Here is a 14,745-nt window from a genome sequence, read left to right as displayed (position 1 = left end):
CTGTTTACCCACTGCTCCGCAAACTGCTTTTTTAAAAGCAATCCAAATTTTTTTTTTTTGTCCTGAGAAGAAAAAAAAAATGCTTCTGCTGCTAGCAATTTGGCCTGCACAACACACCAGTCACTGTGTGTGCAGTGCAAGGGGAGGCTATATTGTGGTGTATCAGTGGTGTTGGTTGTTGGGCTGCCTTTTAAGGCTTCCTGACAGGCTGGCATTGCTGTTTACCCACTGCTCCGCAAACTGCTTTTTTAAAAGCAATCCAATCTCCCTTATCCTCTAGTCCCTTTTGTCACAGCTGTGCCATCGAGCCTGTGACATAGCGCTCAGATATCAGTGGGCCTCACACAATCCAAAACTGTCCACAAGTGTCTGCAGAAATTCAAAATCTCCCTTATCCTCTAGTCCCTTTTGTCACAGCTGTGCCATCGAGCCTGTCACATAGCGCTCAGATATCAGTGGGCCTCACACAATCCAAAACTGTCCGCAAGTGTCTGCAGAAATTCAAAATCTCCCTTATCCTCTCGTCACTTTTGTCACAGCTGTGCCATCGAGCCTGTCACATAGCGCTCAGATATCAGTGGGCCTCACACAATCCAAAACTGTCCACAAGTGTCTGCAGAAATTCAAAATCTCCCTTATCCTCTAGTCCCTTTTGTCACAGCTGTGCCATCGAGCCTGTCACATAGCGCTCAGATATCAGTGGGCCTCACACAATCCAAAACTGTCCACAAGTGTCTGCAGAAATTCAATATCTCCCTTATCCTCTCGTCACTTTTGTCACAGCTGTGCCATCGAGCCTGTCACATAGCGCTCAGATATCAGTGGGCCTCACACAATCCAAAACTGTCCACAAGTGTCTGCAGAAATTCAAAATCTCCCTTATCCTCTCGTCACTTTTGTCACAGCTGTGCCATCGAGCCTGTCACATAGCGCTCAGATATCAGTGGGCCTCACACAATCCAAAACTGTCCACAAGTGTCTGCAGAAATTCAAAATCTCCCTTATCCTCTCATCACTTTTGTCACAGCTGTGCCATCGAGCCTGTGACATAGCGCTCAGATATCAGTGGGCCTCACACAATCCAAAACTGTCCACAAGTGTCTGCAGAAATTCAAAATCTCCCTTATCCTCTCGTCACTTTTGTCACAGCTGTGCCATCGAGCCTGTGACATAGCGCTCAGATATCAGTGGGCCTCACACAATCCAAAACTGTCCACAAGTGTCTGCAGAAATTCAAAATCTCCCTTATCCTCTCGTCACTTTTGTCACAGCTGTGCCATCGAGCCTGTCACATAGCGCTCAGATATCAGTGGGCCTCACACAATCCAAAACTGTCCACAAGTGTCTGCAGAAATTCAAAATCTCCCTTATCCTCTCGTCACTTTTGTCACAGCTGTGCCATTGAGCCTGTGACATAGCACTCAGATATCAGTGGGCCTCACACAATACAAAACTGTCCACAAGTGTCTGCAGAAATTCAAAATCTCCCTTATCCTCTCGTCACTTTTGTCACAGCTGTGCCATCGAGCCTGTGACATAGCGCTCAGATATCAGTGGGCCTCACACAATACAAAACTGTCCACAAGTGTCTGCAGAAATTCAAAATCTCCCTTATCCTCTCGTCACTTTTGTCACAGCTGTGCCATCGAGCCTGTCACATAGCGCTCAGATATCAGTGGGCCTCACACAATCCAAAACTGTCCACAAGTGTCTGCAGAAATTCAAAATCTCCCTTATCCTCTCGTCACTTTTGTCACAGTTGTGCCATCGAGCCTGTGACATAGCGCTCAGATATCAGTGGGCCTCACACAGTCCAAAACTGTCCACAAGTGTCTGCAGAAATTCAAAATCTCCCTTATCCTCTCGTCACTTTTGTCACAGCTGTGCCATCGAGCCTGTGACATAGCGCTCAGATATCAGTGGGCCTCACACAATCCAAAACTGTCCACAAGTGTCTGCAGAAATTCAAAATCTCCCTTATCCTCTTGTCACTTTTGTCACAGCTGTGCCATCGAGCCTGTGACATAGCGCTCAGATATCAGTGGGCCTCACACAATCCAAAACTGTCCACAAGTGTCTGCAGAAATTCAAAATCTCCCTTATCCTCTCGTCACTTTTGTCACAGCTGTGCCATCGAGCCTGTGACATAGCGCTCAGATATCAGTGGGCCTCACACAATCCAAAACTGTCCACAAGTGTCTGCAGAAATTCAAAATCTCCCCTGTCCTATAGACACCTTGTACCTTGTTTTACATTACTATATAGTTTGTTGGATTTTGTCTACATTTCTACCAAAAATGAGGAAGGCTGGTGGAAGAGGCCATGGAATTGGGCGGGGGTTGGCAGCTGGTAATGATGGTGTTGGTGGTGGATCTGATGGTAGTGGCAAGAGCAAAATAGGACCGAATGCAGGAGGTGTTGAGCCTGTGTCATCGTCTGGCTACATAAGGCCTCGAACGCTTAGTTTTCTAGGAGTTGGCAAACCGCTTTTAAAGCCAGAGCATCAGAAAAAAGTTTTGTCTTACATTGCTGACTCAGCCTCCAGCTCTATCGCCTCCTCTTCTTCAGTTGTAAAAAGTAAAAGCACTGAGTCGTCATTGGAGGCTCATGTTCATGAACCACACCTTTCCTTGTGTCCTTCACCCCAACCAAGATTGAAGGATGACGCAGGCCATACTACTGATTACTCCATGGAGCTGTTTTCACATACCATGCCTGGATTATCAAGTGAAATGGTGAATTACCCAGGCCAAGATGAATCTGACATGGAGTGCACTGATGCACAGCCGCTGATGGATGATTCTGCTGGTACATTCACTCAGAGCACTACATTGTCCTCGCAGTGTACAGAGCCAGATTCTGACCCTGATGAGACTCAGGTGCCCCTTCCCGCACACTATACCACCATACACGGTGACACAGAGGAAGGTGCACATGACATAGAAGAGGAGGTGATGGATGACCCAGTTGTTGACCCAGATTGGCATCCATTGGGGGAAGAGGGTGCTGCTTCCAATAGCTCAGATGAGGAGCATCCACAGCAGACATCGACATCGCAACAGCTGTTATCTGGCAGGCCCGGAGCACTCCAAAGACAGGTTCCAAACATCAAAAGAGTTGCTGGACAGCTTGTCCAGAGGGTCAAAAGATCACAGCGTGCTAGGCCGCAAAATGTCTGCCAAAGTAGGAAGAGTGCAGTGTGGCACTTTTTTGAACAAAATCCTCATGATCAGGCCAAGGTTATCTGTAAGAAGTGCACAAAGACCTTTAGCCGAGGGAAAAATCTGAAAAATTTGAATACCAGTTGCATGCTTAGACATTTAACCAGCATGCACTTGCAAGCGTGGACACAACACCAAACCTCAAGTGCCACATGTGCAACTGATCACAACGAAGGTAGTCAGCAACGCTACATTGTTTCCCCCACTGTAAGGCCACCGGTTAGCACAGCAGCAAATGTTGAGGTGTCGTTGCAAGGCCACAGCAGTCAGGGAATCCCACTGTTATATCAACGAAAGACTGATTCTAGGCCAGCAGAAAGAACACCAACTCCATCACCATCATCAACCCTCTCTCAGTCCGCCCTGTCCACCGCTACTTCCACCATATGCAGCTCTCAAGTCCAGCTCACCCTCCCAGACACTATGAGTAGGTCAAGAAAGTACTCACTCTCTCATCCGCGTACACTGGGTTTGAACGCCCACATTGCCAAACTAATCTCGTTTGAGATGATGCCCTTTCGGTTGGTGGAAAGCACAGCTTTCCGCGAACTCATGGCCTATGCAGTACCATGCTATGACCTACCCAGTCGCCACTTCTTCTCTCGCAAAGCCATCCCAGCCCTCCACCATCATGTGAAAGACCGCATTGTCCGTGCACTCAAGCTGTCAGTGAGCGGAAAGGTGCACCTCACAACTGATGCATGGTCCAGTCGGCATGGCCAGGGCCGTTACGTGTCCATCACTGCGCACTGGGTTAATGTGGTGGATGCAGGGTCCACAGGGGACAGCGGTGGTGGGACAGTGCTGCCTAGCCCACGGTATAGGAAACAGTTGGCTGTAGGCGTTCGACCCTCCTCCTCCTCCTCCTCCAGAAGCGAAAGCTCGTCCACAGAGCGCAGTCGTACGAGCACTCCATCTGCAGCTGCCACTGTTGCACACGATGTGTCCCCCTATCGAGCAGCTAGTGGAAAGCGTCACCAGGCTGTGTTGCAGATGATGTGTTTGGGCGACAGACACACCGCCGAGGTGCTGGCCGAATACTTGAAGCGACAAACTGAGTCATGGCTGGGCAGTGTACATCTTGAGGCAAGCAAGGTAGTTAGTGATAATGGCCGTAATTTTGTGGCAGCCATAGCCCTTTCAAAACTCAGCCACATACCTTGCTTGGCTCACACCTTGAACCTGGTGGTGCAGTGCTTCCTCAAAAATTATCCGGAGTTAACAGCCCTGCTCCAGAAGGTGCGAAGACTGTGCGCGCACATCCGCCGGTCGCCTGTACACTCCGTTCGTATGCAGAAGCTGCAGCGATTGCTCCACCTTCCCAACCACCGCCTCATTATCGACATTGCAACAAGGTGGAACTCCACCCTGCACATGGTGGAGCGGCTGTGCGAGCAGAGGCAGGCCATAATGCATTTGTGGGAGGATACACGGCCAGGCACTTTGAGAGCAGACATGGAGTTGACAGGTGTGCAGTGGTCGAAGCTAAAAGACCTCTGTAAAGTCCTTCAGTGTTTTGAGGAATGCACACGGCTGGTAAGCGCAGACGACGCCATCCTAAGCATGAGCATCCCACTTATGCGTCTGCTCATGCAAACTTTGACGCACCTTAAGGAGCAGGCGTCTGCAGCCAATGTTGATGAGGAGGAAGAGGAGGAGGGAAACCTTGATGACATTCAGCCATTGTCTGCTCAGGGACCTCTCCTGGACGAGGTGGAGGAAGAAGAGGAGGAGGAGGATGATGATGGGGATGATTACTTAGGGGAGGAGGATGCATCTCGTGGGGCAAGTGAAAATGTTGGCGTGGTAAGGTCTGGTACAGGGTTTGTGCGTGACTGGAGGGATGTGGATTTGCCAGAAAGTGCTCCTCCACCCAGCACTCGCAGTGCATCATTGACATCGGGAACATTGGCCCACATGTCAGATTATGCCTTGCGGATCCTAAAAAGGGACCCCCGCATTGCCAAAATGATGAACGATGACGACTACTGGTTGGCCAGCATCCTGGATCCACGCTATAAAGGCAAATTACAAAACATCATGCCACAGGAGAACCTTGACCTAATATTGGCTAATAAACAAGCAACTCTGGTAAATCGGTTGCTTGAGGCATTCCCAGCACACAGCAGCGGTGATGGTTCTCACACGAGCCGTACGGGCCGGGGGCAGCTTGGCAGAGGTGTTCGTGGTGCACACAGCAGAAGTGGCGTTGGAGACAGGGGTTTCATGACAATGTTGTGGACTGATTTTTCAAATACCGCTCACACAACTGGTAATACTGCATCGATGGAAAGTGACAGGAGACAGCAGTTGTCAACTATGGTTACAAACTACTTTTCCTCCCATATCGATGTTCTCCCACACAGGTCATTCCCCTTTGACTATTGGGCCGCTAAACTGGACACCTGGCCTGAATTGGCCCAATATGCCTTACAGGAGCTCGCTTGCCCAGCTGCAAGTGTGCTATCGGAAAGAGTCTTCAGTGCAGCTGGATCAATCCTGACAGAAAAAAGGACCCGTCTGTCAACCCAAAATGTGGATGATCTAACCTTCATTAAAATGAACCACGCATGGGTTTCCAAGGATTTTGTCCCACCTTCCCCTGATGACACATAGGGTGACAGAAAAATGGCTTGCTTTGGTCCACCTCTTCCTGGGACTTCACCTATTTCGCCTTTTGCATCAGCTGAATGTCCAACATCAACATATGCCACTTTCTAAAACTCCCTAACTGTGCTGCCTCCCCCCCCATGGCCGGGGTCACCACCTAGCGCACGACACCGTGCGAGTGCCGTTGCTCTGGACAGGTGGGTAGGCCGACTCTTGGGCGCGGGCACTGGCACAGGGTCCCTCATAGTGCAATCAAGTGTCTCTGACGGTGGTGGTGCACACCCGCCGTCAGACACACCGCTGTACTATGAGGGGCCCAGTGCCAGTACCGACGCCCATGAGTGGGCCCCCCTTGCTTGGGCAGGGCCCCAGCATTTGCAATCTTTACCTCTCCCTGCTCCTCCGCTGTGTAATCTGGGCCGTCAAATCCATACTGTACCTGACACCGTCTGAGCCTGCCTCCTGAGACATATATTTTGAATGTGTACGCTATCCATACATGTTATCTGGGGATACGGTACCCTTTCTAACCTTTGTGCAATCACGTGCAATCCATACTGGGCCTAACACCATCTGAGCCTGCCTCCTGAGACATATATTTTGAATGTGTACGCTATCCATACATGTTATCTGGGGAAACGGTACCCTTTCTAACCTTTGTGCAATCACGTGCAATCCATACTGGGCCTAACACCGTCTGAGCCTGCCTCCTGAGACATATATTTTGAATGTGTACGCTATCCATACATGTTATCTGGGGAAACGGTACCCTTTCTAACCTTTGTGCAATCACGTGCAATCCATACTGGGCCTAACACCGTCTGAGCCTGGCTCCTGAGACATATATTTTGAATGTGTACGCTATCCATACATGTTATCTGGGGAAACGGTACCCTTTCTAACCTTTGTGCAATCACGTGCAATCCATACTGGGCCTAACACCGTCTGAGCCTGCCTCCTGAGACATATATTTTGAATGTGTACGCTATCCATACATGTTATCAGGGGAAACGGTACCCTTTCTAACCTTTGTGCAATCACGTGCAATCCATACTGGGCCTAACACCGTCTGAACCTGCCTCCTGAGACATATATTTTGAATGTGTACGCTATCCATACATGTTATCTGGGGATACGGTACCCTTTCTAACCTTTGTGCAATCACGTGCAATCTATACTGGGCCTAACACCGTCTGAGCCTGCCTCCTGAGACATATATTTTGAATGTGTACGCTATCCATACATGTTATCTGGGGAAACGGTACCCTTTCTAACCTTTGTGCAATCACGTGCAATCCATACTGGGCCTAACACCGTCTGAGCCTGCCTCCTGAGACATATATTTTGAATGTGTACGCTATCCATACATGTTATCTGGGGAAACGGTACCCTTTCTAACCTTTGTGCAATCACGTGCAATCCATACTGGGCCTAACACCGTCTGAGCCTGGCTCCTGAGACATATATTTTGAATGTGTACGCTATCCATACATGTTATCTGGGGATACGGTACCCTTTCTAACCTTTGTGCAATCACGTGCAATCCATACTGGGCCTAACACCGTCTGAGCCTGCCTCCTGAGACATATATTTTGAATGTGTACGCTATCCATACATGTTATCTGGGGATACGGTACCCTTTCTAACCTTTGTGCAATCACGTGCAATCCATACTGGGCCTAACACCGTCTGAGCCTGCCTCCTGAGACATATATTTTGAATGTGTACGCTATCCATACATGTTATCTGGGGATACGGTACCCTTTCTAACCTTTGTGCAATCACATGCAATCCATACTGGGCCTAACACGGTCTGAGAATGATAGATGGGGCCCACCATACACTGGAACATTCCAAAGGTGGACATCAGACACTGGAGCAGCATTTACAGGGCCCATTATACACTAGAGCATTAGAAATGGGGCCCATTACGTTTGGAGCATTATTTGGGCCCATAAGACAGTAGAGCTTCATCCATGGGGACCAACATATACTGTAGCATTATGTGGAGCTCATCATATACTGTTTCAAACATTATATGGGACAAATGATTCTGTATGGAGAAATAGATGGGCCTCGTCATGAGATGTAAAAAGTGAGGTATTTTTCATTGTACTATACCGCTATTTCTCTGCCGTATCGGAGCATGATGAGTTGTGGTATGTGTTAAAGGGGCGCTCTTTCGCCCAGGGCACATGAAAACCTGAAGCCAGCCCTCCCCCCCCACAGTCTGTAGCCAAATAACCCCCATTTTTCAGTGCGTAACTTGTATTATGAAGTTAATTAAGGTTGACAAGCTTAAGTAAGAAGAATTGATGCTTTTGACATTCAAATGGGCACTGTTGGTGTGTTTCCTGTCCTCCTCTCACTGCCGACTTTTATTCCCCATTGACTTACATTGGGTTTCGTGTTTCGGGACGACCCCGACTTTTCCCTATAATCGGATGATCTTGCTCGACCCGACTTTTGGAAAAGTCGGGTTTCACGAAACGAAACGCGACCCTAAAAAAACAAAAGTCGCTCAACTCTAACGATCACTACTCTGCCAAAACCAGGGAAATCTCCAAACGTGTCCTAGCAACTTTAGGCCTATTGCACTTCTAAATTGCGATGTAAAAATTTTCTCTAAAATATTAGCTCTAAGATTATATCACATTATTCCCACATTATTTTCCCCCGTTCATGTTGGTTATGTGGCGGGTCGAGAAACAAAAGATGGGACTCGCAGAATGATTAACTTAAACAAAGTGGCAGAGCTCTGTGGACTCCCCAGTGCATTCCTGTCTTTGGATGCTGAAATAGCCTTTGACACTGTGCACTTGGGATATCATAGGAGTGTTTTGACGAAATTTGGCTTGGTGGGCCCTATATTGTCAGCGATCTGTGCCATGTATTCCAACCCCAAATCTATGGTATTGCCGTTGGGATTTTTGTCAAACTCATTTGCAATAACTAACAGAACATGTCAGGTTTGCCCCTTGCCTCCCATCATCTTCGCTTTGTGCATGCAGCCATTAGCTGAAAAAGTACGAGTTTCTCCGAATATAGCGGATATTAAAGTTGGGCAGATAATTCGTAAAATTGGACTATATGCGGATGATGTAATTATCTCGTGCACCGATATAGAATCATCCTTTCCTTTCCTGCTATTGTCATAGAGGAATTCGCTAAAGTATCGCACTATAAACTTAATGCCACTAAATCATTAATTTTTCCTCTTTTGGTTCCGTCCATGACTCAAGGATTATTGGAATGTAAGTTCCCTTTTAAATGGGTGGATGAAGGGATCCCGTATTTAGGTATAGGTCTTTCACACTCTAAACAGCTTATAGAGAGAAACTTCTCCAACCTCCTGAAAGAGACCAAGTTAGAATTAGATGAATTTCAATCTATTCCAGCATCCTGGAAAGCCAGGATCAATATTTTTAAAATGATGGTGCTCCCTAAGATTTTATATTATTATAGGTGTATTCCAGTCAGAGTTCATATTAGATTTCTCTCATCTTTTCAAAAAAAGGCTAGTCATTTTATTTGGGCTCATAAAAGATCGAGGGTAGCTAGAAAGTTGATGTATTACTCATATGATACAGGAGGAATGGGAGTCCCTAACTTGCTTGCTTACCATAGGGTGGCAGTCCTTGTTGGGGCAAGAGATTGGTGGTTAATGGATAATGCTCATAAATGGCTACAGATTGAAGCATTTTATGCTTGTAGGGGATCAACACATCTTACACTATAAAGTGAGACGATTAAGAAAACTTAATTTACCTCACCCCTTCTGATGATGGTGGTTACTATAGACTATTGGGGACAATAGTCCCCAGGGAGCTAGTCTGATTGCCATATGTGGAGTCGGGAAGGAATTTTTTTCCCCAATGTGAAGCCTACTGATTGCCACATGTTTTTTTTTGCCTTCCTCTGGATCAACATGTTAGGGCAGGTTAGGATAGGATATGGGTTGAACTAGGTGGACTTAAAGTCTTCCTTGAACCTTAATAACTATGTTACTATGTTACAAATAGCCTTGAAGTTATTAAAAATCCCCCTCACAGATGTGTCTTTGAAAGCTCTTGAGCAGCATATCCCTTACTTTGGTCTGCATAACTGGATCAATGCAGGGGTTGAAACTCTTCAGAACTTGATGCTCTGAACCTCCTGCCCTTTGACCAGCTGTCCTCAAAACATCCAGATATATGAAGCCTATTTTATCAGTATTTGCAAATTAGTCATCTGATCCACACATCACCAGAGTTGCCGTTTTTTAAGACTCCCTTTGGACCACAGACCGGAGTTGGGACCTTGGGGAATTTCCATCCTATATAGTGCTTTGAATTCACCAGCTATTGATACTAAATTATCATATATGATTCGGTGGGAGGGGGAGCTAGGCATATCCCTTGACCCGGAGACATTGAGGGAGGGTTTAAGAGAGGTGCAAAGAGTATCATCATGCCTAAATCACCTGGAACAGTTAAAAAAGTGCACTTAAGGTGGTACCAATGTCTGGCGCAGTTAGCTCATTTTGGTCCTAACCAATCTCAGGTGTGTTGGAGAGGTTGTGGGCAAAGGGGGACACTGGGTCATATGTGGTGGCCATGTCTGATTATTGCTCAATTTTGAGTAGATATTGGTGACCTAATACAAGAGGTCCTTGGGGTAAAGTTGATTTTGGAGTCCAATATGGGAATCTTACATATTGGCATAGATAAATTACCGCAGGTGCTTAGAGGGTTTTTCTCGCATATTTTGATTGTAGTCAGGTTAGCTCTGGCGGCTAGGTGGAGGGGGATAAGTTTGCCATCCATAAAAGAGGTGATTGAGAAAGTTAATATACATTGCCAATATGAATTAGCGTTGGCTCATTCCATCTTAGCCAAATAGAGAATTCAGGGTATATGGGATCCATGGCTGGATAGCCAGAGGTCAGAACCTTTCCAGTGAAGATGTAAAACCTTATGTAAAACCTTATTTGGCCATATGAAACTTACATTATTGGGATTATGTCATCATGTTTTAACCTGGGAATTCCCGTGATGATACTGTGGAATGGTGAAGAATTCATATTTTAATGAGTATACTTAGAATGTGTACAGGTACCTATTGTATTTATGGTATGTGTTTATGGGTTTTGTTTGACACTTTGTGCGTTCAAAAATTTTCTGAAAATTTAATAAAAAATTATTGGTTAAAAAAAATCTGTGGCCTCTAGATGGAATCTCTGAGAACCGCCTCTTACCTGACGGCATCCCCGACTCCTCCTTTGATTAGCCAACCTAGCTAATCAAAAGAAGAGTTACAGATGTCAGGTGGTGGGAGGCTGGGTTGCAAATTGTCCAGAAATTACTGTACAGTCTGAAATACGGCACTTTCCCTGCCCGAAAAAAAAAAACAGGTGTCTGTGACTTTTTCAGGCTGAAGAAGCATACATATTATTTTCACTATCATCATTTTACAGTTTACAGTGAAAGCAACTGCTTTCTTCATATTAGAATTTTGATCTATAGACATGTGTCACTTATAATCATAACAATTTATTAAGGTTTTCCAATGTGTCCGTAAAAAATATTGTCTGTCCATGATTTCTTGATAAGCAGTCCAGAAAAAAAAAGGACAACCCTGGTAGGAAGAAGTTCTCAGAGTTCCTATCAGAAGGTCAAAGATTACTGACGTGGCCAGTAGACTGTGTCCTGCAAATCAATTTGCAACAACTATACCAATAGTGTATATAGACAGGAGTTGTTTTAATAGGACAAGCCCTTTAAGTCCTTGCTGCCACAGCATGTTTTACCATTTTTTTGCTCCATTTTTTAAATCTGACATGTGGTGCGAATAATTGTTTAATGCTGTTATAATATATTTAACTTTAGTAGCAATTGTTGGTCGATACATTTGGGGCCCTTGAACTTTTTTGTCCTATTTTTGGTGTTTTAAGCCAGAATTATATTTGCGCCAAATTCTTCAATTAATTTGCAGCTTTTTTATTCTACTTAATATGTATTTTTCATGTCCACCATTGTAGCTGTGTTTTTTGTGTTCCAGATGCGTGCGACCGATTGATCAATTGCAACTTTTTTAAAAATCATAAACATTTTTAGCAAATATACTACTCCTGGAGTGATTTTTTTTTGTACACAAGAAATTTTTGTGGAAATGATGCGTGTGACATTTTAATGGTTCATGCAACTTTTGTCTCTAAAAAGGCGTAAATATGATAAAAGTCAAAACTAAACAGCATGTTTGATTTTGCACAAAATTCATCGATCCGTGTGCATCATTTTGAAGAATTTTGGCTCAAAAGAACTGCAACAATCCCCAAGGCAAAATACAATAAGAGAAAATTACAAATGATGAATTGTGCTCTTTGTGTTTTTTTGTAAAAACTCCAAAATGTATCAAACATTTTGAAAAGATTAGCCATTTTCAAGATTTTATGTTTTTGCCGCTATTCAATCATTAGTGACTCCAAGGAATTGACATAACACCTGTGTCTGTGCTGTGTTAAAGGAACATTGATAGTAGTTTACTGTGAACTACTATGAAAAGCAGGTCATACATATGATCAATGCACACATAATAATTCTAAGAGAATATTAGACAATAATTACTTTAATTGTTGTAAAAACAAATTAGAAAATATACAATTTAAAGATTAGTATTAAATTGACATGTAATAACTGCCTCTGATTTGTTTGCGATCACTTTTTAAACAATACTAAAAGCCAAATCAGACAACAACAGGTTCATTTGCATAGTATGAATTATCTTTGCGGGAGAGAGTGAAAAGGTGGCACTTTCTCAACGCAGTAACTATGGGATCAATAGGGCAAAAAATGAGAGAAGTCTCACTCCTGTCTAGATAGCGTGTAAGTCAGGGTGCAGCCAACCTGATATGCTGTTGTGTTATCCTTCAGGAGGGATTCCAGCAGAGTGTGATCCAAGATACAAAACCCAAGTGTTCTGTGCTTCCAAACAATGAATTTCCAAATGTTCATCAAGAATGAACAAAAATGATGAACAACATATTAAATCAACAACACGTTTTGGCTTTGACCAGCCTTCTTCAGGTGTCTGAAGAACATGTTCATTTGGAAAAGTCAGACAATATTACCCCTAAATTTATAGAAATAAATGTTATTAGCCCTACATCCAAATACCTACAGAGAGAAATGTCATCCAATACCAATGTTGGAAGATTAGATTTTATCTTGTGGAAGGATGTCCTTCAAGCTTGATAATCTTTACAGAATTAGCATTCAAAATAGCTATATACTGTTGTCCACATTGGAGAAAATTGGAGAAAATAAAGTTTATGGGCTCTTGGAAATATGGATTAATGGGCTGTTGTAAAATTTATCAGTCTCCTAACAGTCTTATCAAAATTATTTTCTAACCTAATTACAAAAATGTTTTCTACAGTACAACTTCTACATTCGATATACTAAATAAAATATAAATACTTCCTAATATAAGTTACTAGTCATAAGTACAACTCTCAAAGATCTTTTATGTAGAGACAGATACACTAGTATTTCCTGTACTTGAGTTTTTACCCAAGATATACTTCACTCTCTTTGATAGCTTTCTATTTCCAAAAATCAAAATAACTGCATTTGCTGTTGGAAAACTAGAAGCCACAAGAAAAGAAACAATAAATATTGCACTCTGTATATCTTTTGCTTCATTAAATATAGCATTCAGACTTCCATATAATATTAGGTAAATTAGAAGAAGAGAAGTCACAGTTTTGGCAGCCGATACATGAGCTGATAATCTTGCATGTCCCAGACCTTGATTGTTTTTCTTGATTTGTGCCATGTGCTTAAGAAGAGATTTGATGATGGAGCCAGCAGTGAAGAAGATGATTATGAAAGCCACGGAAGATATCCCCATGTATATATGAAAAATACAGCTGCATCTGCTCTTAAAATTCAGCTGATAAGTTAATGGTACATTTGTAGAATTATCAGTGGAAAATTGACTTTGTCTATAAATGTCCCAGTAGGCTGGCAATCCGGCAATCCATGATATGACATTGGAGAAAATGAGTAGCCAGGGAACAATGACTGGAAGTTTTGCTTTCAACTTGTAGAATATTGTCCCATTGAGATTGATGATCTTCACATAATAGCAGAAGCACAGAGTAGTGGAGCACCATAGGCAGGAAAATGCCAAATAATTCATAATAACAACCAATGAGTTGACTATTTGGACCTCAATATAAAATTCCACAAAGAAAACAGAGCAGATTGCATTAAAGACAAAAGCTCCTTGGAATAGTAAGTTTATAAAGCCAATGGTGACAATGATTAAGTCAATTGGGCCCAGTTGATGGGTTTTCAGCCAGTCTGAAATTTGCACTGTTAGTATAAATAAACTTCCAGTAGATCCAGTAACAAGAAAAACGACATGAAAAACTACTGAAATAGTCATAACATAAAACATGCTGGACCTTGATAAATATTTCAGAAAGCTCAAAAAAGTCAGTCAAAAATAGGTTTAGTCTTAGTAATTATTTTTCCAGAATACTGACCTCTTCATGTTTTATATCAGTGCGCTTGGGTGAAATCCCTTTCATCCTGAAATAAATGAAATTCCGTATTTAAGGCTTCTGTGCTTTCAGCTCTTTTTGTTTTTCTGGCTGGAAAGTTTTTGAAATCCGTAACTTCAAGGGAAATTCTGATCTTAAGATATTGACTGTTTATATCTTATTGTAAGCTAGCTTTAAGATTAAATATTGGTGTCAGGAACGCAAATGAAAGCATTCAAATGAAGCCAATGTTATATCTGTTCATTGTTCCACAGTACAACACATGGTATGAAAATATTTGCAAATATACACAATTGATTTGGCAGCTGCACATTCTTCACTTTAAAGTGACATGTACAAATCCTGAGGCTTTCATTCTATATCTCT

The 14,745-nt window shown here is 43.5% G+C and overlaps 1 protein-coding gene across 1 annotated transcript; it reads right to left on the bottom strand.

Annotated features, from left to right (window-relative positions):
• Positions 1-13,334: 13,334 nt before the first annotated feature.
• Positions 13,335-14,012, bottom strand: LOC141051236 (taste receptor type 2 member 40-like). Its single transcript, XM_073548107.1, has one exon. The coding sequence runs from the start codon at positions 14,010-14,012 to the stop codon at positions 13,335-13,337; it is 678 nt and encodes a 225-aa protein (XP_073404208.1).
• Between the last annotated feature and the right edge of the window lie 733 nt (positions 14,013-14,745).

The sequence above is a fragment of the Dendrobates tinctorius genome, unplaced genomic scaffold (assembly GCF_039654945.1).
Source record: "Dendrobates tinctorius isolate UK_male_01 unplaced genomic scaffold, ASM3965494v1 ptg000156l, whole genome shotgun sequence".
NCBI classification, from domain to species: domain Eukaryota; kingdom Metazoa; phylum Chordata; class Amphibia; order Anura; family Dendrobatidae; genus Dendrobates; species Dendrobates tinctorius.
The sequence above is the reverse complement of the archived record's forward strand: the minus strand, read 5'-3'. Positions and strand labels throughout refer to the sequence as shown.

Bases quoted from the DNA above. Each gene is read 5' to 3' on its own strand.
- LOC141051236 (XM_073548107.1), bottom strand. From the start codon at position 14,012: ATGAATTATTTGGCATTTTCCTGCCTATGGTGCTCCACTACTCTGTGC.